This window comes from Aotus nancymaae, unplaced genomic scaffold (assembly GCF_030222135.1).
Source record: "Aotus nancymaae isolate 86718 unplaced genomic scaffold, 86718_ANA_hifiasm-v0.15.2.pri h1tg000010l, whole genome shotgun sequence".
NCBI classification, from domain to species: Eukaryota; Metazoa; Chordata; class Mammalia; order Primates; family Aotidae; genus Aotus; species Aotus nancymaae.
Genome location: NW_026988421.1, coordinates 3,729,966 through 3,752,407, shown reverse-complemented (window position 1 = coordinate 3,752,407; position 22,442 = coordinate 3,729,966). Strand labels below are relative to the sequence as shown.

Here is a 22,442-nt window from a genome sequence, read left to right as displayed (position 1 = left end):
AACCCTGGATAAAAGTCTCTTTCTCCCCCTTCTTGGGATATGCTCTTGTAGAGTGTTTGATCAAATACTGTGTATTATATTCTCTCTGATTGCCTACTTATTGCAGAATTATGTTATTTTGAAAGCTAAAGTCTTTGCTTTTATTCTCTTAAGTGTGTGTCTTGGTCTGTTGCCTGTGCAATGGAACTGAAGAAAATTCCTCTAAGAAAATGTGTATAAAGTGCTCAGAACATACTGTAACATTATGAAGGACAAACTCTGCTGAATAACTTATGCTCGGGAAGTAACAAATTCCCCTTCTGAATCCCAAGAAAATAAGGACACTGTTTGTGTATTCTTGGTTGGTACCCACACCCACACATGCACATGCACGTCCCCCCCCACACACATACATATGTACATCCACACATATACACATATGCACACACACACACACACACATGTCCACATGCTCTGACTTTCACCTTAGTGTATTCATGGTTTGGCCATGATGCTTTGCAAGAGACCTGGGAGAAGCCCAAGTGGTAGGGAGTCCTCTGAATTGAAAGATACCTTTAAAAATTATTATAGTGGACCAGATTTGGTAGCTCATGCCTTTAATCCCAGCACTTTGAGAGGCCAAGGCAGGCAGATCACTTGAGCTCAGGAGTTCAAGACCAGCCTGGGAAACATGGTGAAACTCCGTCTCTGCAAAAAATACAAAAATTAGCCAGGCATGGTGGTGCACGCCTGTGGTCAGGGAAGTCAAGGCTGCAGTGAGCTGTGATCATGCCACTGCCCTGCAGCCTGGGGCACAGAGCCAGACCCTGTCTCTAAATAAATAAATTAATTAAAATTAAAAGGCCAGGCATGGAGGCTCACACCTGTAATCCCAGCACTTTGGGAGGCTGAGGCGGGTAGATCACGAGGTTAGGAGTTCAAGACCAGCCTGACCAACATGGTGAAACCCGGTCTCTACTAAAAATACAAAAATTAGCTGGGTGTGGTTGTGGGCGCCTATAATCCCAGCTACTGGGGAGGCTGAGGCAGAGAATCACTTGAACCTGGGAGGCAGAGGTTGTAGCGACCTGAGATCCTGTCACTGCACTCTAGCCTGGGTAACAAAGCGAGACTTCATCTCAAAAAAAAAAAAAAAATTGAAAATTATGATAGCAATTCACATAAGTCAATTTAGTAAACATTTTCCATGGAAATTTGAGAAAAATTCATACATTGAGAGGAGATCAAAACTTCATCAATCAAGACAGTTTGACGTTAGTGAGATCTAATTTTAAAGGGTATGTCATCCTTACCCATCTCTGAAGGTTATCATTTAAGGGAGCTTTGAGTAATTTATGGATTTTCCTTGGTTGTCTTCGTCATATCACATGAAGGCAGTATCCACGAAGAATGATTTTGCTGTTTCCTAGAACAGAAAAGAGGGATACGAAACCCAAACCGTCTCCACACCGGGAGTAGAAGCTGAGTTTAGATACAGGGGTCAGGGAGACTGAGAGTCACGGGCTTAGCCAGCTGTTATCTGGGTCTTGAGCAAATCACTCACCATCTTTTTTCACCATCTTTTAAGTCTCCAATTCAAGCTTGTAACATTGGCATGAGATGGAATCTACCAGAAAGGCGTGTTGTGAGAATGAAAGAAAATCAGACCTGTACACCCCCTAGCATGATGCCCAGCACCATAAAAGGCGGCTGTGGATGCTGCTCTTCCCGCAAAGCTGGAACCTCACCTTGTTCTGGGTGTTTGTGGAGTGCAGGGGGCAGCCTGCAGGATGAGTCCCCAGTGTCTGCAGGACCATGGGGCCCAGCGCTGTGTACAAACCTTCGCATGGCCGTTTCATCAGGGTTACTCCCGAGGCCGGGAGTTGCGCACAGGAGATGAAGAGTCCGACTGCTGGAGTCATTTCCTTTACCCTCCACGTGCCCACAATTGTGCTTCGAAACCCCATGCAGAGGAGCCTAACACCTGGCTAGGAGATCATTATTTGTTTTTTGCACTTTGCTCCACTAGGCAGTTTTTTATAAGGTGACTGGTGACTGTTATTTTTATATTATCCCAACCATGGACGGTAGAGAGGGCTTTAGTTTAACTTCCCAGTGTGATGTCAGTTGGGCTGAGATGAGCGGTGTTGGCACCTCCCTCCCTTCTTCCTTCCTCCCTCCCTTTCTTCTTTCTTTCCTCCCTTCCTTCTTTCCTTCCTCTCTCTTTTTTTCCATGGTAGCAGAAGATCTCCCTATGTTTACTTTTTGTAAAGACAATTCATTTTCAAAAGAACAGCTGTTTTTTTTCCTCTGGCTCACTATCACTCTTTGTATGTGCAAAATCTCTGTACAAAGACTGCACTAATACAACATTGTAAATATTATACCTAGATATTTTTATTAAGGTTCTTTCTGCTTGACAATATATCAAAGAACTTTCCCTTAATATTACAACATAATAACCATGATATTAGTGATGCCTTAAAATTAACTGTCATTTTCTTATCCATCCCCTGTAACTAGACATGTAGGTTGTTTGCAGATTTTCACTGCTATGAATAACTGTTCGGTGAACACATTCATGCATATAGCTTGAATTTATTTTGAAAGTTTTCCCAGTATACATTCTCAAAAATGTAGTTACTGATTTCAAATATTTTTGTAACTTTTGACATTATTGCCAAATTGTTTGACATTAATACCATGAGGTTTGACCCATCTCCGTTGCTACTGGCACCATATCACAGCCCCAGTTTCACTGCCAACTCCTTGGAACTACGAATTGTGATTTAAATGCTTTTTCCTAGGCAGAAAATTCATCTGATTTTTTGAATTTTATATAAATCAAGCCCAAAGAAGGACTTTGTGAAAAATTGCTATTAAAGAATGAGGCTAAGGGGGAAAGTGTATTTTTATAGATAAATGTCACTAGCACAGAAAACTAAGATCGAAAGTGTTTAAAACATTATTTCATTTGTCATTTTTTAAGCAGTCTTAGGGTCAAAATAAGGTCAAGGGCAGTTAGAATAAAGATGAATAGGAGTTCGGTTTCTGAACTGTTCCCCTTCTTCCTCACACTCTTTTTGTCTCATGGCTGCCTTGTGGTAGGTTTAAAAAATCTTACAAAAATCTTCTGAGGAAGCGCTTGATTTTCTCCAATTTGCAGGGGCCCCAGGTTTGCTAGGAATGATCTGAAGTTAATGAGAGCCGCAGAAGCTGTGCAGCCATTTTAAACACTATCTCCCCACTGGGGCTTCAAAATCGACCCAGTGTCAGGAGACATCTTTCCAGAAAACCAGACTGTTTTTGAGTAATACCATGAAGTAGTTGGCACATTGAGATCCATCTCATAAGCAACAAACTATTTCACTAGCATGAACCATGCCTTGCTTGGATCCACGTAAATACAGGCATAAGCACGAAGACACAGATTCACCCGCAAGAAGGACCCCCCGTCAGGCTGAGCGTGGTCAGCCTCCTGGACTGTTGGTTCAGAGTCGCGTGTTTATCTGTGGTGTCATCTGATTGAACCTCTGCAGACAAAGGATAGCCTACCTTAAAGATCTTTAAAATAAAGGCAGAAAAGCTAACATTTGTTGAGAAAAAAATCTCTCTTGTATGTTAATCTGCTTCTGTGATTGGGAAAAGATCCATTTTCTTCTGTTTGATGTGCCCACCTCAGCTTCCGAGCTGGAATGCTCCAAGCCGGCAGCATCGTCCCCTTTTCTTCCGGTCTCCTTGTCGCTGGGTTTTCTGGCTGCAGGTCACATGGGCCTGGCCTTTGCCTGCTCCCCCGGCCTCCGTTGCAGTGGGTTGTGAAGCTTCATCAGTGCTCCCTCTGTCTTGCCTGAAGCATCAGTCCTCTTTGCACAATCACCATTGCACTAGTCCAGGATTATTCCCGGGCCACGGTATTTGTCTCTTGACTCACTCTATGTACGTTTCCTAAGTCCTTGCTGCCCCCAGTTCCGCTCGTCCCTCACAGCTGATCTTCCTGAAGCACGAGGAATGGTCCCTATTTCTTGTTGGGGACGTGGGCATGTGGGGGGCACGTTGGTGCAGGGCTGGCCCCATCTGCTTCTCCGTCCTTGAGCTCCTGGGCTGGGGATGGTTGGCTGCTGCTGAACTCATCCGCCGCCAGCCTGGTTATCTCACCTTAGTAGTCACATCAGCGAGGGCTTCAGTTGCCACCGCTTTTACAGCAGATGTGCAAACCTAATGGAGTGAGGGGAAGGCATTAGGGGGTTTCATTTTTACAACACGTTAGTATTTTGAACCCGTGATATGGCTTATTTTGTAAAGGTTGCTATGCCTTTCTGAGTGGAGCTGTTAATACTCTACTCTATGTGAAATATGAAATAATATATATGTCCAGGTTGTATTTTACTCTTACAATTGGAGTCGAGAGGAGACCTGCTGGAATCAGAAGAAAAACCTGCTATTTTACTCAAGATTAAACTGCACCAAACCATTACTGGAATTTTAAAAGCATGTGTTACAAATTGGCTTTTCTAATGTTGCGCAGAGTTTCTGCTCTCGTGTTCTTCAGCCGCAGCAGAGGGCGTTTCATTAGCACATTCTTGCCCATACACCTCCCCAAGAGGCTACTGCTTTCCTGTCTCCACTTGTCCAAGAAAGAACACAAATTTTCCTCAGAGTAGGCTCAGCCTTGCCCTCATCCTGCTTCTCCAGGGCCCATGTGTTGAATGGGCTCTCCTGGTGGTGGGATGGGGTGGCGTGGAGTCATCCTTTTATGGGCCATGTCCTCCTTGTGGCCTGTGACGCTCTGTCCAGGGCTGCAGTGAGTGTCTTAGGTCAGCTTGACAGCACTCACTGTGGGGAGGTGGTGAGGAAGCTCTGCAGAAGGCTCCAGGCTGAAGGTCCCGGATGCCAGTGTAGGTCCCCTGTGACGGGCTGTGCCCTGGAGGAGCTGGGCCAGACAGAAGCCTGTGAGGTAGGAGGCCCCGGATGTGCACAGTGGTCTTGAATTCTTTTTAGAAATCCCTCCTACCTTCAAAGTCATATGCTTCACTGTGGGCTGCTCCCCTGGCCTCCGAGGAGGCTGCTTCCACAGCCATAGCAGAGCTCTGGTGCACTGACAGGAAGGCGTTCCGGTGACTGGACGCTGCATGACGCTCTTGCAATCCATTGCCTCCCAACCATCTCTTCCCTGTTTGTGTACAGCCAGGATGCTGCTGCCTGCGGATGGGTTTCTTTTCCTCCTAGTGTTTGCAGTGTAGATACTCCAAGTCCCGGGAGGCAGGGACACATGTGGGAAGCTCCAGTGGATGCCCACTGTAGCCATGCCTATAGGGTGGCCCCAGCCCTTTGGCCACTGTCATCCGCCACCCCCCTACATTGCTGGGCACTCTTGTGCCACTTCCCTGCCCTGTCCATACTCAAGGCCACTGTGGACATCCGGGGGCCTCCTGTCTCCTAGGTGTCTGTCTGGCCAAGCTCCTGCCAGAGCGTGGCCCTTCACAGGGGACTTCCATTTCCATCGGAGACCTTCCATCTGGAGGCCATTGCAGAGCTTCGTCGCCACCTCCCCAGAGCAGCTCTGTCAAGCTTACCTAAGGCACTCACTGCAGCTCCTCAACAAAAACCCATTTCTTATCTCTTCTGCCTCTTTCATCTCTTGAGTGCTCCAGCTGCCTGTGGTCATCCTGGCTCTCCCAGCGCTTTCTATGAATCTTTTATGATCCAAATGCCCCACCCATTCTCCTAAATCACCCCCCTGCTGCTGCTTCCTGTGCTGGTGCCTGAGGACACATTCTCTGCCCCCTTTCCTTACAGCTGGCCAACTCCTCAAGACACCACCACAACTGTGTTCAGGCCACTCCCTCGCCTTGTCGCCACCCCAATCCACAGTAGCAGGTTTACCCCTAAACTCAGGACTCTAGGAATCTCCATTCGTTTGAAAGGAGAGATCCTACTTGGGGAGATTTCAGGACTGATGAACTGGCATGGGTGCTGTGGGGAGGCATTGGGGTCTTCATGCCCGTTATCCTATCCACCTGGACCAGCCTGCCCTTGGTCACAGGAGATGACCCCTCCCCTGGCCTTAAAGTGACTCTCCCTGCCTCACCAAGAACCCTGCCCTCCAACGACAGCGCTCCGAGTCTCACCCTCATACCGGATTTTGCTTCATAATAAAAAGCATACTTTTAAATTCCCTCCTGGCATCTTTTTAAAGAATTTCATTTGTTATGGCTTTGGAAAATACAGAACTAACAGCTGAGAATTGCAGCAAATGACCATATGGGCCATAGACCATTAATAAAAATGGAATGGAAAAGGCTGCCCAGCAAAAATAATATTTTCAATCACGGAGCTATTTTCTGTCATCTTTGTGAGGCTCAGTAAAACGCTCCACAACTTCTGGAAATTCCCATTTAGTTGTAACAGTATTCGAACATGAGTAATCTTTGTGTCATCAGTGTTGCCGAGCTCCTGTTTGAATAATCTCTTCATGCGCCCAGGCCAGGTAACCGGAAGCCAGTAATTGAATAGCCCGGGTGAATGTCGGCGGCTTCTGCCACTCGGTAGAAAGGCCAGTGTATTTTCCACTGTAACAGCAGTGTGAGTAAGTTTGGTGGCAGTTCTATCTTGTTTATTCTTTAATTCATTGGGATTTTATTTGTTGGTTTGTTTATTTTGGCTTTCAATTTCAAAATAATTCTTTTCTTAAGAGAAAATATGGCACAAGAAGCTTCTGTTTCATTGAATCTAGACCCAAAGGTGGTCTGACAGGCCACAGAAACCAATATCCTTGACTCCAGGAGCTGTGCTTATATTGACTTCCATTCTTAAAAGCCCTCCAGCAAAGAGATTCTCAAAATTCCATAACCCCCTTTAACCAAATTAAACAGGACTCACTTTGAGGCCATGTTCCCGGAGTCCACTGGAATTGCATGCAGCCCAAAAGCCACTCCGTAATCTGTGTCATGGGGACATAAGGAGCCGCTGCACCCGTCTCAGGTGTCTGTCTGCAAGGTGTCATGGCCTGGTGATGGGCATCTCCCCAGCCAGGCAGTTCAAAGTGACTGTCTCTGGGTCCTCCAGGCTCTTGAGTATTCCAAAGAGCTCCAAGGTCAGCAAGCCCCCTGCTTGATAGACGTAGGAGAATATGGAGGCTTTTGAATGTGGGATGAAGTGCCAGCGATTAATTAAGTGTGTAATTAAGTTTACAGAGTGGTTAGGCAAGAGGAATGCTCTATAGAAAAATATGAGTGCGTCTGAGCACAGGGACTCAAGGCTGAGTGACAGACTGGGAGAGAGCAGTCACTTCTAGGATGTCAGCATGGGTGCCTGGAGCACCAAGTGTTGTGAGGTGCCACGCTTCTCTCTGCTGAAGCTTGCCAGTTACATCATCTTAGCATGTTTTCCACCGAGATACAGCCCAGCAACTTTCTCCCACCTACCTCCTCCTGCAAATGCTCAGGAGGAAAGGTGTGGCTGGGCAGTTTCATCAGATTGGCCCAGTTCCGTCTAAAGGAAGAGAAGGCAGGGAGAGTCTGATTCCTTGGTGCCCTGTGAAACCAGGAAGTGGTCAAACACCATGCGCCTGCCTGCAGTATCTTCGGAGCCTTTTTCCTTTAAATACAGGAGAAACTAGAGCACTTTGGGCAAAGAGTTACTAAGTCTACTAAGGTTTATTTGTAAAGGGTCAAATAAGCCCTTCTGCTAATGTACTTAGCAGGCCATGCCCATAGATTTCAGATGTTACCCAGCTCTTGATAACCTCGGAGCCCTCCGTCAAGGTGATGAGTGATTTTTGCAAACGTTTCCACCCTGGTCCAACTTCCTGCTGTGCTCCCACAGAACCCTAGATCTCTTCTATTATATAAAGCATGGTCCTGGATGTCTGAAAAGTGCAGGCTGATTATATATATTATAGACGTGTAAAACTATAGATGCATTAGAGTAAGAATAGTAAATCTCACCCAAAACAAAAATTAGGCATTCCAAACCAAATATAACTGGCCTTTCGATTAGCCACTACTGGGATCCTTCTCTCCACGATCTTTTGAATAGGTGCCAATAGCCTATGGTTAACTGTGGCAGGAAGTGGCAAAAGCAGTGGTTCCTTTCTAAGTTAACTGAATTAACGAGACATCGATATCGCTTCGAGCACAGCCCCCTGACTCCGTCACGTTCAATTTAACAGAACTTTCCAAAAGACCTTCTATTCCTAAGTGTTCTCGTTTCATGTTCTCAGAGGGCTGCTGGTATCAGATGCTTAGAGACTCTCTGTTCAGTATTTTAAGTTAGACACCCTGTGGATATTTTTGTAGCAATATTAGGGATTCAGAAAAGAGAAGAAAATGGAATGGTTCTGCTTATCACGTGAGTTAGCCTCTGCCACCTTTTGAGCAACACAGTAAACCCTTGCTAATTTTATCCCAGCCATAGAGAACCTTGTTGCAAATCACCAGTGTGCATTCACAAGGAAGATAATAAGCATGATTTTTATAAAACCAGCTCTGCTCTATCAGCAAATGTACTATCTCCAATTTAGTGGGACAGAATCATTTAATTCTGATTATGGTAACAGTTCACAGCACACTAGTGAATCAATTCAAGTGCATTCTGTAAAAATTAATGAGAATCCTGGAATTCTCGTTTATTGAATCCTTTCTAATAAACAGAATAGGGGGGCCAGGTGTTTGTGTAAGTTACCTAGTTTGGACTAGGGTTAGTAAAATTAGAATCAGCTATGTGTGGTTCACTTAGCATTCATCCACCCTTTTTGGAAAGCATTAAGTTCATCAGTCAAAATTCGATCAGCAGCATACCTAAGTAGCTGTAACCTCCTCATTGCCTGTGTTTGTGACAGCTAGATTTACATGGAAGCAGAGAAAACATGCAGTTTTCGTAACCTAGACTCCACGTCCAGATCCCTTCTAACTGACCAGTGATGAGTGATTTTAAATGCCTGTGTTTGCCCATGTCAGGAGAAGGCACGGTTCTCCGCATTCTCTGTACCTTTCGTATTGTCTGTACTCATTACACATACATGAAATTGAATCATGTTTTGATTAAATTGAATTTTATTTTCTATCTTCATTATTTGTCCTGAAGCATCAGCCCTCATCAAACATTTAGTCTTTGGAGACTGTCTGCATCATGACACCATCTGGGAGATGGTACTGCCTCGAAATGCCAACTTTTGGGCCACTACCAAGTGATCTCCCTTGTATCTGATTCCAAAAAGAACTGCCTTTTGCAGACTTCTTTTCTGTAAAGACCAGGATAGTAGTGGTTAGTATCAAAAGGTTGTTATTTTACAGTAAAAAATCGTTAATGTGAGATTTCATGTGAAAAAAAAGCAAGTCATTCTTCCTTCTTCCTTCTTCAGTGGAACCATCTGTATATGTTGCTAAAATCCCTGAACTTCTTAGGCCAGACAGAATCAAAAACAAGTGTCTATTTCGGGGAGGAGTCCATGGAGAAGATCAAGAAGAAAATTTGAGAGATTTGCTAAGGTCCAGGTTCTGGGGATGTTGCTGAGTCCTTGATGTCCGGCAAGAATCAATACTTCTCTCCGGGCCTGAAAGCCTGTGTTTCATCTGTACAGTGTGATACAGCTGTGGCTCGGGGCAGTGTTTAGTGATTGAGGACAGGCAGGGCGTCTGTGTCCACTTTGAGGCTCCTCCTTGGGTTTTACCACTCCTTGCTTATTGCTTCTCAGGATCCACAGTCAGCTGCTGGGGATCCCCAAGTCCCCAGTGTCCACAGTGTCTGTCACAGGCCCTCCGGATGAGCTGTGTTCACCACTGGGCTGGGCTTGGCTAAGAATGAAGGTTGTGATTCATTCAACCCTCTGGACCACTCCTTTGCTGACATATTAAGCCCTCTCCACCGTTATCCAGTCTAAGACCAACTGTGTTCAATAGTTAATGTGCACACAGCATATTCATTCCATTAGAGCATCAGAGGCACCGTTCGAGGTCTCAGGGCTGGCTAGAGCAATGACCAAGGAAAAATTCTTCCTCTCACTCAGCCTAGCTTCCATTGGGATCCTAATAACAGTGGGCAGCTTGAGGAATGTTGCCTAAGAAAGGAGGTGATTGAACATGGCCTTAAAGAGATCCTGGGGACCCTTGCATACGTGCCCATGGCATACTTGCTTTCTGGACCCTGAATTCAGCTTTCTTCAATTCTTCCCTTGTCCATCTTCCTTCAGTTCAGAGTTTGGATGTCTCGTCTTTAGGAGAACACGCATTCTCTCAGCCCCTCCTTGCTACTGGCACAAATTGATGAGTAAGCTCAGGGACCCCTGCAACATGACTGGTCACCTGACTGGAGTCCCAGTACTGAGGTGGCTGTGAACTCTGCCAGGGATGGGGAACTGGACAGTGAGGATGGGGAAAACATGTCCATTGTTAATGATCAGATACTTGAAGACATGTTAGAGATTTGCACCTCCCCAGAATTGAGAGTTTTTCTAAAAGTATGATCTGAGAAACAATTAGCTGGTACTGGCGACCCTTCTGCACCCTGATTCCCAGGAAATGTAATCAGAAGCTTTGGGGATGGAGGATAGGCTGGAGATGGACCTTCTTATGGTGCCTGCTGGTTTATCTTTAGGGACATTGCTCCTCTCGCTCTTTAGAACATGTTTTTCAGCCAGAGTGAGGTATTTCACTAGGATCTATCAAGGAATAGCAGCTAAGTGGCCCCTAGGATGTTTTCAGATTGCCGAGAGCTCTTCGCTGGCAGGGGAAACACCATCTGTTCAGTTTCAGGAACCAACGAGCTATTTTAGATGTTACGTGTGTGTAGAGATGAAGTTTGAGACTTTTTCATGCTGCTGTTTGATTTCCCGCCCCCCCAACAGTTTTCTTGTCTTTCTTCCCCTTGTTCTTGCTCCTGCTATCAGGACATGCATGTTCAGGCTCCGTTAACCAGAAAAGGAAATGAAAGGTCCCCCTGTGGCAGGGGATCAAGAGAAACCTCCAGGGGTTCTGGGTTGGTAACTCTTAAATGAAATGAGGCTTCAAAGGCAGAGGGTCGCCGTCTATGATGATCTCTCTTGCCGATTTATGTTCTATTGACACTCAAGTCTTAAAATGAAATACCTGCCATGCTGATTATGTACACTTCGTCTGTTTAATTATAGTTTGAAAATGAGATCATCACCAAGCTGGATCATGAAGTGGAAGGAGGCAGAGGAGACGAACAGTACAAAGTGTTATTTGATAAAATGTAAGTGTTGATTAGCGGTGGGATTTATGTCGGAAAGATATAGAGACAGGGAGACCATAATTAGACTACAATGAACTTTGTAGCCCAGAAATAATTAAAATGTGTTAATAATGGAAAATATTTAAAATTGCACCTCCATTGAGTTTCTTTTTCTGAGTGTGATTAACAAGGTGTGTATAATTATTTTTCAGCCTTCTGGAGCACTGCAGGAAGCATAAATACCTTGCCAAAACAGGGGAAACTTTTGTAAAACTCGTTGTGCGCTTGATGGAAAGACTTTTGGATTACAGAACCATCATGCACGATGAGAACAAGGAAAATCGCATGAGCTGCACCGTCAATGTGCTGGTGAGTAAAGGTTAATTACGGTTTTTTAAGTTTTTACAGCACACCAGAAACTGAAGCCGGACTGCCAAAGCCCTCATCTGTGACAGTCAGCCATGGAGCTTTCCACAGCAGAACAATCATCTCCTTTGCTTGTTTCCGCATCTGTTGCAGAGAAAGAATCATGAAGTCATCCACTCTGAATAAGCCTGTAGAATTGTCCCATCTCTGGACGTTTGAACATAGCTCTCCTTGTCATTGAGAATGATGAGTCGTCGTATTTTGCAGCCAGCTTAGTGCCTCATTAATTACAGTCTTAGACTTTGTGATTAGGAGACTATAAACATGACCTATATAGCAGGCAGGCTGAATGGTGGCCTCAAAGGTAGATCCACCTCCCAGTCCTTAGAACCTGTGAATGAGACCTTCTTTGGAAACATGAGGCTCTGCAAATATAGTGAAATTAAGTATCTCAAACGGGATTATCCTGGATTACCTGCACAGGGAGGGAAGATGTGTTAACTCTAATGACTGGTGTCCTCATAAGAGACAAAAGAGGAGAAGACACAGAAACAGAGGCTAGACCTTGTGAAGATGGAGACAGAAGACTGGAGGGATGCAGCCTCAAGCCAGGGAATGCCTGGAGCCACCAGAAGCCTGAGGAGGCCAGGAAGAATCCTCCCCTAGAACATTCAAGGGGAATATAATATTACACCTTGATTTCAGATTCTAGCCTCCAGAACTGTGAGAAGAAACATACCTGTTGTTTTAGGTTGATGGTAATTTGTTACAGCAGCCACAGGAAACTGTATCTGGGCACCATGGAGAGCAGATGCCTGGGTGACTTTGGCCGCTGCCATCTGTCTGCCTTTTGCATTCCCATTGTTGCCCTGATATGGCTGGGTTCTGTGGACACCCCTTTCCTGATGTCTTTGTGGTCCCTAATCCAGGAAATGCATTAGCACTGATGAGCTTTGGGCAGCTTTACAACAAGCTGAGTTCCTGGCCAGCCTCTTGGCTCTCAGCATTCTCTTGACTCCCACAACCTGGCTCCAGAGCTCTCTGCTACTCCCTTCACTGCTTCTCTTATAAAGAGACAGAAGGGCTAACTCCTGGCCATGAAGTTTCCTTGCCTGTCCCATGGCAGGAATGCAAGAAAACACTACTCCTACTTTGCTCTGCTTGCCTCCCTTCTCTTCCCAGCCACCAGCCTCTGGATTTCAGAGTTACCAACAACATGTGGATACGTAGCCCTCACTGCCACATCCACCCTTTGTGTGGACTTGTAGGTGCTTTTTGCTCATGGAAATGGACTTTCTTGCCAGGATAAACATGACACATCATTCTTTCTTTAAAAAGTCAGAGTTGTGTGGATTAAAAGATAAACATAAAGGAATATTTTCGATTTTCATCCATCGTGGTATCAGTGCGGATCTGTGCTTTGCCGTGAGGAACTTTGCAGCTAAAAGCTCATGAGCAGTCTTAGCTTCTTCATCCCATGCCTGGACAACTGGTTTAAGCTAATGATAAACAACTTTTTAACAAGTTTTCTTTTCCTTAAAAATCTAAATATGAGGGACTAGTTTTTGGTCCAGGATGTAAAGAGCTTGCAAATTGTCACTCCTGTCCTCACAACAAGAAAAAAACTGAACAGATTGCAAACAATCAACAATTCTCAGTTCTATCTTCTTAGATCCGTAGACAAACTTCTGATCCCAAATTCAGAGAAACAGGAGATACAGAGAACCATAGAGTGGAAGCCCAGGAACAGAAACCACCACTGGAGTCAGTACTAGATTCCTTTTGCCCAGTCTATCATATTCACTTTAAACATATTATTATAAAGCACACTAAAGCCAAAAACACAGTGAAGAGACAGAGCAGGCCTTAGAACCAGACTCTGATATGGCAGAGGTTTGAAATTATCAGACCTGCAATTTAAAACAACTATGATTAATATCCTAAGGGCTCTCATGGGAAAAGCAGATAAAACATAAAAGAAGATGGGTAAAATATGCAGAAACACTAAGAAATCATCAAAAAGAAATTCTGCAAATCAGAAACACTGTAACAGTGTCAAGAATCCCGCTGATGGTCTCATCAATGAGCTGGACACAGAAAGAATCCATGAGCTTTAAAAATGTTAATGTTTGCAGACTTATCGTAGTGTCTTATGCTACTGTAGAAATTACTGGCTTCTGATGTCTGCCCCTGAGGTCTGGCCCATGGCTGTGTTTGTGTTTATATTCACCTGGAGACTAACCAAGTGGTACAGCAGCAAGCTCTGCCCCAGGTCAGCTGATCTGACCTGCACAGACAGGAAAGAACCTGGCGCTGGCTTCACTGTCTTCTTGCATTCCAGCCAATGTTCAAAGTAATTTACTGTCATGGTGCCAGTGTGGTTGACATAAAATAGGAACCAGTATTTTTCTATGGGAAAGAAGTGGAGGCCTTTATAAAATCCTTCCCTACTATGGACATCACTTTATAGTGTTCATTTTAATCCTTAAGGGAATCTAAGAGGCTGATAAGTGCCCAGAGGGAGGAATTATCAATAAGTTTATTAGTTTTCCAACTTTGATGATTGAGACTTCCATTTGTTTTAAGCAAGATCTCTTATGCTCATCAGGACATGAAATGATGGAGAAATGATGGTGTGCTCTGAATATGGGCTCTTATCACCTGAATCCAGGGTCAGGAAACAAACTCTTGTAATAGAACCTACAATTATAGTTTCTAATATTAACATATGTTCCTCTTTCATTCAGAGCCTGACTCAGTGCCCACGTGCTGTTACTGTGATTGGCACTCACTCAGTTTTAACTAAGAAACACACCCAGGGTTCTCAAGATTATCTGACATTATTAACTTTCTTCAAGTAGGAAAGTCATGAATCATTTCATGAAAAGTCAAGTATTCTATTCTTACCCATTTCCTGGGGGTGATAAAATGAATCCCAACTTTAACAATCTTTTCATTTAGAAAATAAATCTGTGGAATAAAGAGAAACAAGAAACCAGAGTTGTAAAGATGGGTAGATATGGTTTATTATCCTAACCATAAATACTCACTGCTCAGCTCAATTTCCTGGTCAATTTTTAACCTTTTCTCCTGTTACTTTTATTACAAAAACAGTTTCATAGAGATGAATAACCATCTCTAAATGAATATGGATGTGTAGATATTAGAGATGTACAAAATCTACTCTTAGTCACTAAGCAGAAATGAAGCCTACGGTTAAATAAGTAAAATAAAGAACATAGAATTTATCAGTTAAGTCTGTTGCCAAGTTGCCTCATGGTTTCTTACAAAACACAGTTAGTAGAACATTGTAAGTTGTGTGGGCTCCTTCATGTCCTACTTTCTTGCCCTTAAAAAAACAAAAACGGGACCGGGCATGGTGGCTCACACCTATAATCCCAGTACTTTGAGAGGCCGAGGACGGAGGATCACTTGAGGTCAGGAGTTCGAGACCAACCTGGTCAACATGGTTAAACCTCGTCTTTATTAAAAATACAAAAATTAACTGGGCGTGATGGTGGGTGAACAGTGTAATCTTAGCTACTCAGGGGCTGAGGCAAGAGAATCACTTGAACCCAGGAGGTGGAGGTTGCAGTGAGCCTGGATCAGGCCACTGCACTCCAGCCTGGGTGACAGAGTGAGACTCTGTTTCCAAATAATAATAATAATAATGAAAATGAAAAAACAAGAGACATGAGCAGTCACTCTGCTCGGCCACATAAGTCCCGGGGACGTCTCCCGCAAGGACGTCTGCATGTCTATTGGATCTTGGCTGTATATTTTTACTTCTTTAACTAGAATTTCACTGACACCTCATAATTGAGCAGTCTTTAATTATTGTTTGCTAATTTTGCTGAGTGTCACTTAGTTCTCCTGTACAGTCATCCACACATCCCATCTCTGAAACTGGTAGACTCGTCATGACTTAGAAGATGCCAGTTACTCTCTTCATGGCCCCTTTACAAGGCTAATTAAATGCAGAGTAGGGTGCAGTATTTTTAAAATCTTGATATCTATTTTAGACCAAAATTGAAATACAATGCAGATGCCTGAATTCTGAAAGATCAGTGGCTAGCAGTGGATTGGAGTTGGGGGGCCGCTCCCAATGGGGTTCCTCTGGGAGCTGAGCTGTGAGCTTGGCACAGATGTCAGTCAGCGCTGGTGTGGGGGGACTTAGGCCAGGCTGCCCGCGGAGCCCAGGAGTGGGAGCACTGCGTGAACCTTTACGTAAGAAACACAAAGGTTTTATATATAAATTGGGATTGGAGATGAGTGTACTTTGGTTGTGGAGAGGTTTTGAAGTCCTAGGAAGGGAACAGGACTCAGCACAGGCAGAAAATAGAAGACATTTTCGTATCTCCAAGAGAGGAATGAAGGTCGGATGATATTCCCGTTGTGAAATTGCAAAGAAAAATGATCAAAACCTTAGAAAGGATTAAAAATATGAGTACAAAAGGGGATGGTGTGAAACCGTAGCTTGTAAATACTGGCTAGATTGAGTTGGAAATGAAGGGCTTATCCTCTGCCTTTGATGCAGATTTTCTTTGTTGCGACGCTGAGTTGTCAGCTGAAAATATCCTCATTACTGAGCTGTGTCGTATGAACTGGAGGACATTAAAATGTCAGAGGCAACAAAACTTGAAAATCTTGGTGCGTTTTTCTAAATGTGCCCCCGCTTATTTTCTAGGCTTAGTTATCATTTCTTTTCAGATATATCAATTGTAGAAGCAATGCTGGTTTTTGCTCCTGAAATTAAAAAGCCTATGCCATTTCCTTGGACAATTGTATGTGTCTATAATGGTGATATTCCCTAGTTACTTCTGGCTCTAATTCTAGAGGACTAACAGCATTTTTAGGTGCTAAATTTCACCTTGAAAGTGACTATGATGTTTCCTTATCTTAGGCCTTGTTAGGTGACTTCTGTGCCTTTCTGGTGCCTCCTGTGTGATAAAGATTTTAAAGTGTTTATGGAGATGTTCACATTAAAAAATATAATTTTGATAGAAATGTTAATGCTCCACCAGTTGAGATTTTCCAGTAAATATGTAGAAATAATCAATTGGTTTGAACCTACTGACTAACCTTTCTCCATCAGTGTTTATACGCAGGGGGCTTTTTCAGAGGCAGCCCATTTTTGTACTGTGGTTTGGAAGGTCTCTCTGCCTGGAACAGTGCTATCTACCAGAAAGTTCTGGGATAATGGAAATGTCTTGTGTCTACACTGTTTGATAGAGTCACATTACCCCATGTGGCTGTTGAGCACTCCGAGCATGGCAGTTGCAGCTGGGGAAGTGAATTATTTATTCAATGTTAATTAAATTTACTTTACCTTTTAAAACGTGTGACTAGTGGCTAGTGTATTGGATACCTCAGGTCTATATTATTATATTATCTTTTTGCGGCTCTTGCTGACACTGGGCCCAGAAAGCTTTAAATCATATTGATGATGCTTATTTGCTTATTCCCAAATTTGGGATATTCATCTATATATTCATTTATTCTAATGAGATTACCGTGGCTAAGATATCATGTCTTCATGTCTTTTGAGGCAATACCTTGTTTTAACTAAAGATAAGTGACTTTCAAATGACAGAAGTTGACTTTAGTCCTCACAGTGGTCAGTGTAGGAAATGTACTTGTGTTTGACTAGCAAAAAAAAATGTGAAGAACAGTGTAAGATGGTTTTGTAATTTATGTGAACATGGTTCTGATCCAAAGAACTGGATCCGTTTGGCTGTGTTTGACACAAGGTGAAGTAGCTTGAATTTTTAATGTGCATGTGACACCTTTTGTGGAACAGATTTCTTAAAACAGTGTTATGGTTTCACTTTTCAGAATTTCTACAAAGAAATTGAAAGAGAAGAAATGTATATAAGGTATGTATGCATCACGCTCGTCTGCACTGCGTTTGTTACAAATAATAGTATATACCGCATGTTTACCTATACACGCCGTCTGCACTGCGTTTATTATAAATAATAGTATATACCGCATGTTTACCTATACACGCCGTCTGCACTGCGTTTGTTATAAATAATAGTATATACCGCATGTTTACCTATACTGAGAAATGTTAGAGCCACAAAGGTTTATTTTGTAGAAATTGTGAAAGGTATAAGGTGGAGTTTGTTGGAGCTCCCAGATACATTCTCGGCCCTCGTGTAGTTTGTCCAGACTGGTGCAAAGTCTTGGTGATCACATTTAGCCAACTCAGAAGCAGAACTGCAAATGATTATTTCACAACTCATGTGGCCCTTCTGCAAAAAGATAAGCACATAAATTTTAGTGTTTCACAGTAAGTCGTATAATCCAATGAGAAATCCATTTTTAACTTTACCAGACATAGGTGAGTTATAATGTTTCAGACTGTTCTTAGTTAACTGATGCCATAGTCCCATGTTTTTTTATGTCTTTCTTCCATGAAGAACAGAAATGTTTTACATTGCCTGCTGGATTTTGCTCCCCTGCTTGCCTTGCTCCCTAGAGTGGGGGACTGCGATTGAGCCCCTCTCTCTCTTGCTTGCTTCTAAAGTTTAGTGTCAAATAATTAGCAAGATTACCACTCTGGAGAGTAGGAGAAGGACGTAACCCATGCAGCATGAATGTTTAGTGATGTGTGCATTACATTGAGTGTGATTGTCTCATTTTCTATTTCTAAGATTTTTTTTACTTCTCACTTTTAAAAACATACTATATGAATTTAATAAATCAGTTACCTCTATTTCTTAATGGCAAAGAAATTCTTTGGATCACATTGACTGTGATCATCGGAGCTCTGTATTTTTATGGATTTGTATTTTTATGGATTTTTTTGTGCATTTGGATTCAGTAGAAATCTGGGAAATCACAATCAAGCATTGTGTATCTCATTAAAAATGTTTAAGGGAAAATAAAAAGGAAAGAGAAATTTGAAGGAAAATTCTAACCTTGCGGATCATCTTTATTTTTTTCCTGAGTTTGTCTTAGTGCTTTCTGTACCAAAAGTTTTCAAGGCATTAGGAATTATGAACATTGTAAAACGAAAGTATAGCCGTGATCTACTATTGAACGTAGAAGTTAGCTCTTGCAATCCTCAACACAAATTAATTAGTGGTATTTTAAGGACATACCTCTGTTTTATCGTCTCAGGTATTTGTACAAGCTCTGCGACCTGCACAAGGAGTGTGATAACTACACCGAAGCGGCTTACACCTTGCTTCTCCATGCAAAGCTTCTGAAGGTAATGTCAGTTACTGGTCACTTTGATCATTCTGTTGTTATAAATTCTAAGAGTATTCAGAATTTTATTTTTCCATGGCAACTTTTAGTAAACCTGTAACATAAGCTTTTATGAAATTGACTAAACAAATGCAAGGACATGAACAAAAATATTTAGGAAGTACTTTGATTACAGATTTGTCCCTACTGAATGCAGATTTAGTAAGATGTCATAGCAGGTGATCACTAAGCATTGTAAACTCCCATCACTTGGCTGTGAGCTGACAGCAAGTTAGAGGTTCTACAGTTTCTTATTCAGGACAATAGGACTTCGGGACAGTGGAGAACAGTATCAAGAGGGAATTTTCCTGGTAGAACAGCTAGGAGATAGGATGAGACATACCCCTAATTGTCTTAGTAAAGAGTTGGGGACTAGATCATGACTTTCATTTTATTAGTTCACATTGAGACCTTGCATTCATGCACTCTGCCTGATTCTTCTAAAGATTGTTGCTCCTAGCACGGGTCCGGCATGACCACTGTCAACTCTTAGCGGTTCTTTTATTACTCAGGTAGCTTTAGACTTGATTTTCTTTGTTTACAGGATGGATGGATGGATGGATGGGTACATTGCTATACAGCCTCTATAGTTTTATATTTTACAATTTCAGCAAGTTATTAGATTATTTTTCTCATGGTATCCTTATAAACATTTGAGAAATTATGGACCGGATAAATACAAACAGTTACAAGAATTAGAATTTAGTTTGGTAGCATTCCACAAAGACTGCTCATTCAAGGAGTCATGTTCCTAAATCTAGGCGAGCCTCCCAAAAAACCAAAAATGGAAAGAAAAAAAAAAAAAAACAGAGAAAATTACATTATAAAGGCATTAAGCAGTGTCAGTTGGGTAATAGGAGTTAAGGAAAACACTGTGTTTTGGAGTAAAACTCTGGTAAGACTGTTTCTACCTTTGGCCCAGTCCTGAAACTTCTGATAGCTTCTGTGACACAAATATACACAGGCTGCTCTAGAGGCATTTGGACGTGGAAATTTGCCTCTGCCTGGAAACAGCAGCATCTGTCACAAATGAAACACACAGAGCTCAGCTCAGTCTGGAGGCCTCATCAGTGGTCTTCCCGAGGCTGGCTGCCTGAGAACCCATTTGGCCCCATGCCACGTAAGGCTCTCCCAGGGAGCATAATTTATGAAGATGGAGATTTCAGTTGGTACATCTGACACCAGCCATCACACTATGAATTCTGATGTCCTTCATTTATTAGAAACTCACATTTCAGTAACAAGGTGGTTTTGCAAATGTGAAGATACTTCTTTTGCCCCAGGGAAATTAAAATGGGATTGACAAACTGCTCACTTAACCCTTACTCTGTCTCTCATGGAATGTAAACTTTTAGATGCATGTGTGAATGTAAAACATATATATGTGCATAAAAACATCATTTGTTTAATCATTGGGTTTACTGAGGACAGATGGGTTTGTCACAAACTGCGTGGTTTGTTTCGCAACTCAAATCAATAGGCCCAATTGCATTATTGTTTCCCCTGGGCTTCTGAATTTTCCAGTTTAATGATGAATGCTACATAATCTCTCTCCATATCTTTTGCCTCATTACATTTTGCAATTTTTTCTAAATATGTTTTGATATTACTGTAAATGTGAATTCACAGTAGTTAATCAACTCACCAAAGGATATGATTTGTTTTCTTATAATAATTCTTCAGTCTGACAGATATATTATTGTTTGCTAACTGAAAATCCTCAAATAGAATCTTCTTTTTTGGTTGGGCATATCTTTCATCAAAACCAAGAGCAATAAAAACGTTAGTTTTGGCGGAGCTCAGCGGCTCGTGCCTGTAATCCCAGCACTTTGGGAGGCCAAGGCGTGTGGATCACCTGAGGTCAGGAGTTTTAGACCAGCCTGGCTAACATGGTGAAACCTCGTTTCTACTAAAATACAAAAAAATTAGCAGGCATGGTGGTGCACACCTGTAATCCCAGCTACTTGGGAGGCTAAGACAGGAGAATTGCTTGAACCCGGGAGTCAGAGGTTGCAGTGAGCCAAAAACCCGCCCTTGCATTCTAGCTTGGGCAACAAGAGCAAAACTCCGTATAAAAAACAAAAATAAACAAACAAAAAAACCTTTAGTTTTTTGCCTAGCCATCAAATTATTATATCTCCATGTTGAAGTGGAAGGTAGAGAGGATTTTTGCTTCCCTAGTCAATGTTTTCATTTGCAAAAGTGATTTTAAAATGCAAGGAAGTCATTTGGATTCTCAACTTGCTTGTTCTTAATTTATTTGATTGTAGTTACATTTCAGAATCATCTAGTTTTACTTTTTTCTCCACCCTCCAATAAAAGTAGACCAATTATGTTGTACAAACTTCAAAGTTAAAGAATTTATCATTTCCAATTGTGATGGGGTTATGCAAGTATAATTTTAAGGTGAAAAATCTTGCAGACCACTTAAAAGCTTCTCACTCCTGCCTGACCTTCCTGGAAAGGGGGAGCCATTCAGGCCCGTGCCCAGTGTCCTGTGCCTGGGAGCCCTGATGTCCAGCAGGAGGTGCTCCCGGACCTGTGATTTCAGGAAAGCGGGGAGGGGCATGTGCTAAAGACAGTAAGCAGCTGACAGAACCTTGCCCCGTTGCCCCAGACGCTGGCTTCCCACTTTCTGCTTTCTTTGTAGCATCCTCCTTGGCCTGGCTAAAAACAGGGTCAAGCTCACTCTCTGGTCTACTTTTACTGGAGGATGGAGAATAAAAAGTAAAACAGGATGATTCTGAAATGTAACTACAATCAAATAAATTAAGAATAAGCAAGTTCAGAATCCAAATGACTTCCTTGCATTTTTAAATCACTTTTGCAAATGAAATAAGCAAGGCCATGCTCATCGTGTCCTCCCTCGAGCCTCCAGGCCACCCAGTGGGAGCGCATGCCTCCTGCCTTTAGGTGCTGCTCCTCCTCCTCCTCCTCCTCCTCCTCCTCCTCCTCCTCCTCCTCTCCCTCTTCCCTCCTCCCGCTCCTCCCCCTCCTCTCCCTCCCCCTCCTCCTTCTCCTCCCCCTCCCCTCCCTCCTCCTCCCCCTCCTCCTCCTCCTCCCCCTCCTCCCCCCCTTTCTTATTCTTCTTGTTTCTTCTTGGAGAAGGGTCTTGCTCTGTTGTCCAGGATGGAGTGCAGTGGCCCAGTCCTAGCTCACACAGTGTTGTTCTGTGATAAAGAATCGCACCATCCTAGGGGTCGGGCATCTTCCACCTCCTCTTTGACCTAGTTCGTGGCACACAGCAGGTCCTCACCAAATATCTGCTGAATTTTATTGAACCCTATACTTAATACCACTGATGTGGCATCAAGTGATGTGTTGAGTCCAAGTTCAGGAGGTGACAAGTTGTCTGTCAAGTGGCCTTGCCTTCCCTCTGGCGTGTCTCCTCTTGTGTCTTCAGCTCACACACCTACTGTGCCAATGCTTCCAGGAACATTGGCCAAGCCCTGACTCTGTGCCCAGCACTGTGCCTAGGGCTGATGGTACAAAGACATGTCTCCATCTTTAAGGAGCTTAACAGCCTTTCTAGTCCTTTTCGGGGTGACTCATGTATTCCATGTACCATCTTTGCTGTTGATTAAAATGCCAACCCACGCAGCACTGAGACCAGAGCCCTGGGGAGCCACCCTTGGGATGACTGGGATCAC

At 43.1% G+C, this 22,442-nt stretch overlaps 1 protein-coding gene across 3 annotated transcripts in view; it reads left to right on the top strand.

Annotated features, from left to right (window-relative positions):
* The window catches only part of DOCK1 (dedicator of cytokinesis 1), a 543,465-nt gene that overhangs the window by 446,958 nt on the left and 74,065 nt on the right, over positions 1 to 22,442 (top strand). For 2 of the 3 annotated variants that reach the window (XM_021671705.2, XM_021671704.2), the window contains exons 34-37: positions 11,105 to 11,190; positions 11,382 to 11,538; positions 17,371 to 17,411; positions 18,664 to 18,754. In XM_021671705.2, the coding sequence (XP_021527380.2) occupies positions 11,105 to 11,190; positions 11,382 to 11,538; positions 17,371 to 17,411; positions 18,664 to 18,754 (375 nt within the window). Of the gene's footprint in view, positions 1 to 1,567; positions 3,546 to 11,104; positions 11,191 to 11,381; positions 11,539 to 17,370; positions 17,412 to 18,663; positions 18,755 to 22,442 lie in introns of those variants that run through there. The other variant, XM_064373739.1, reaches the window with a different exon arrangement.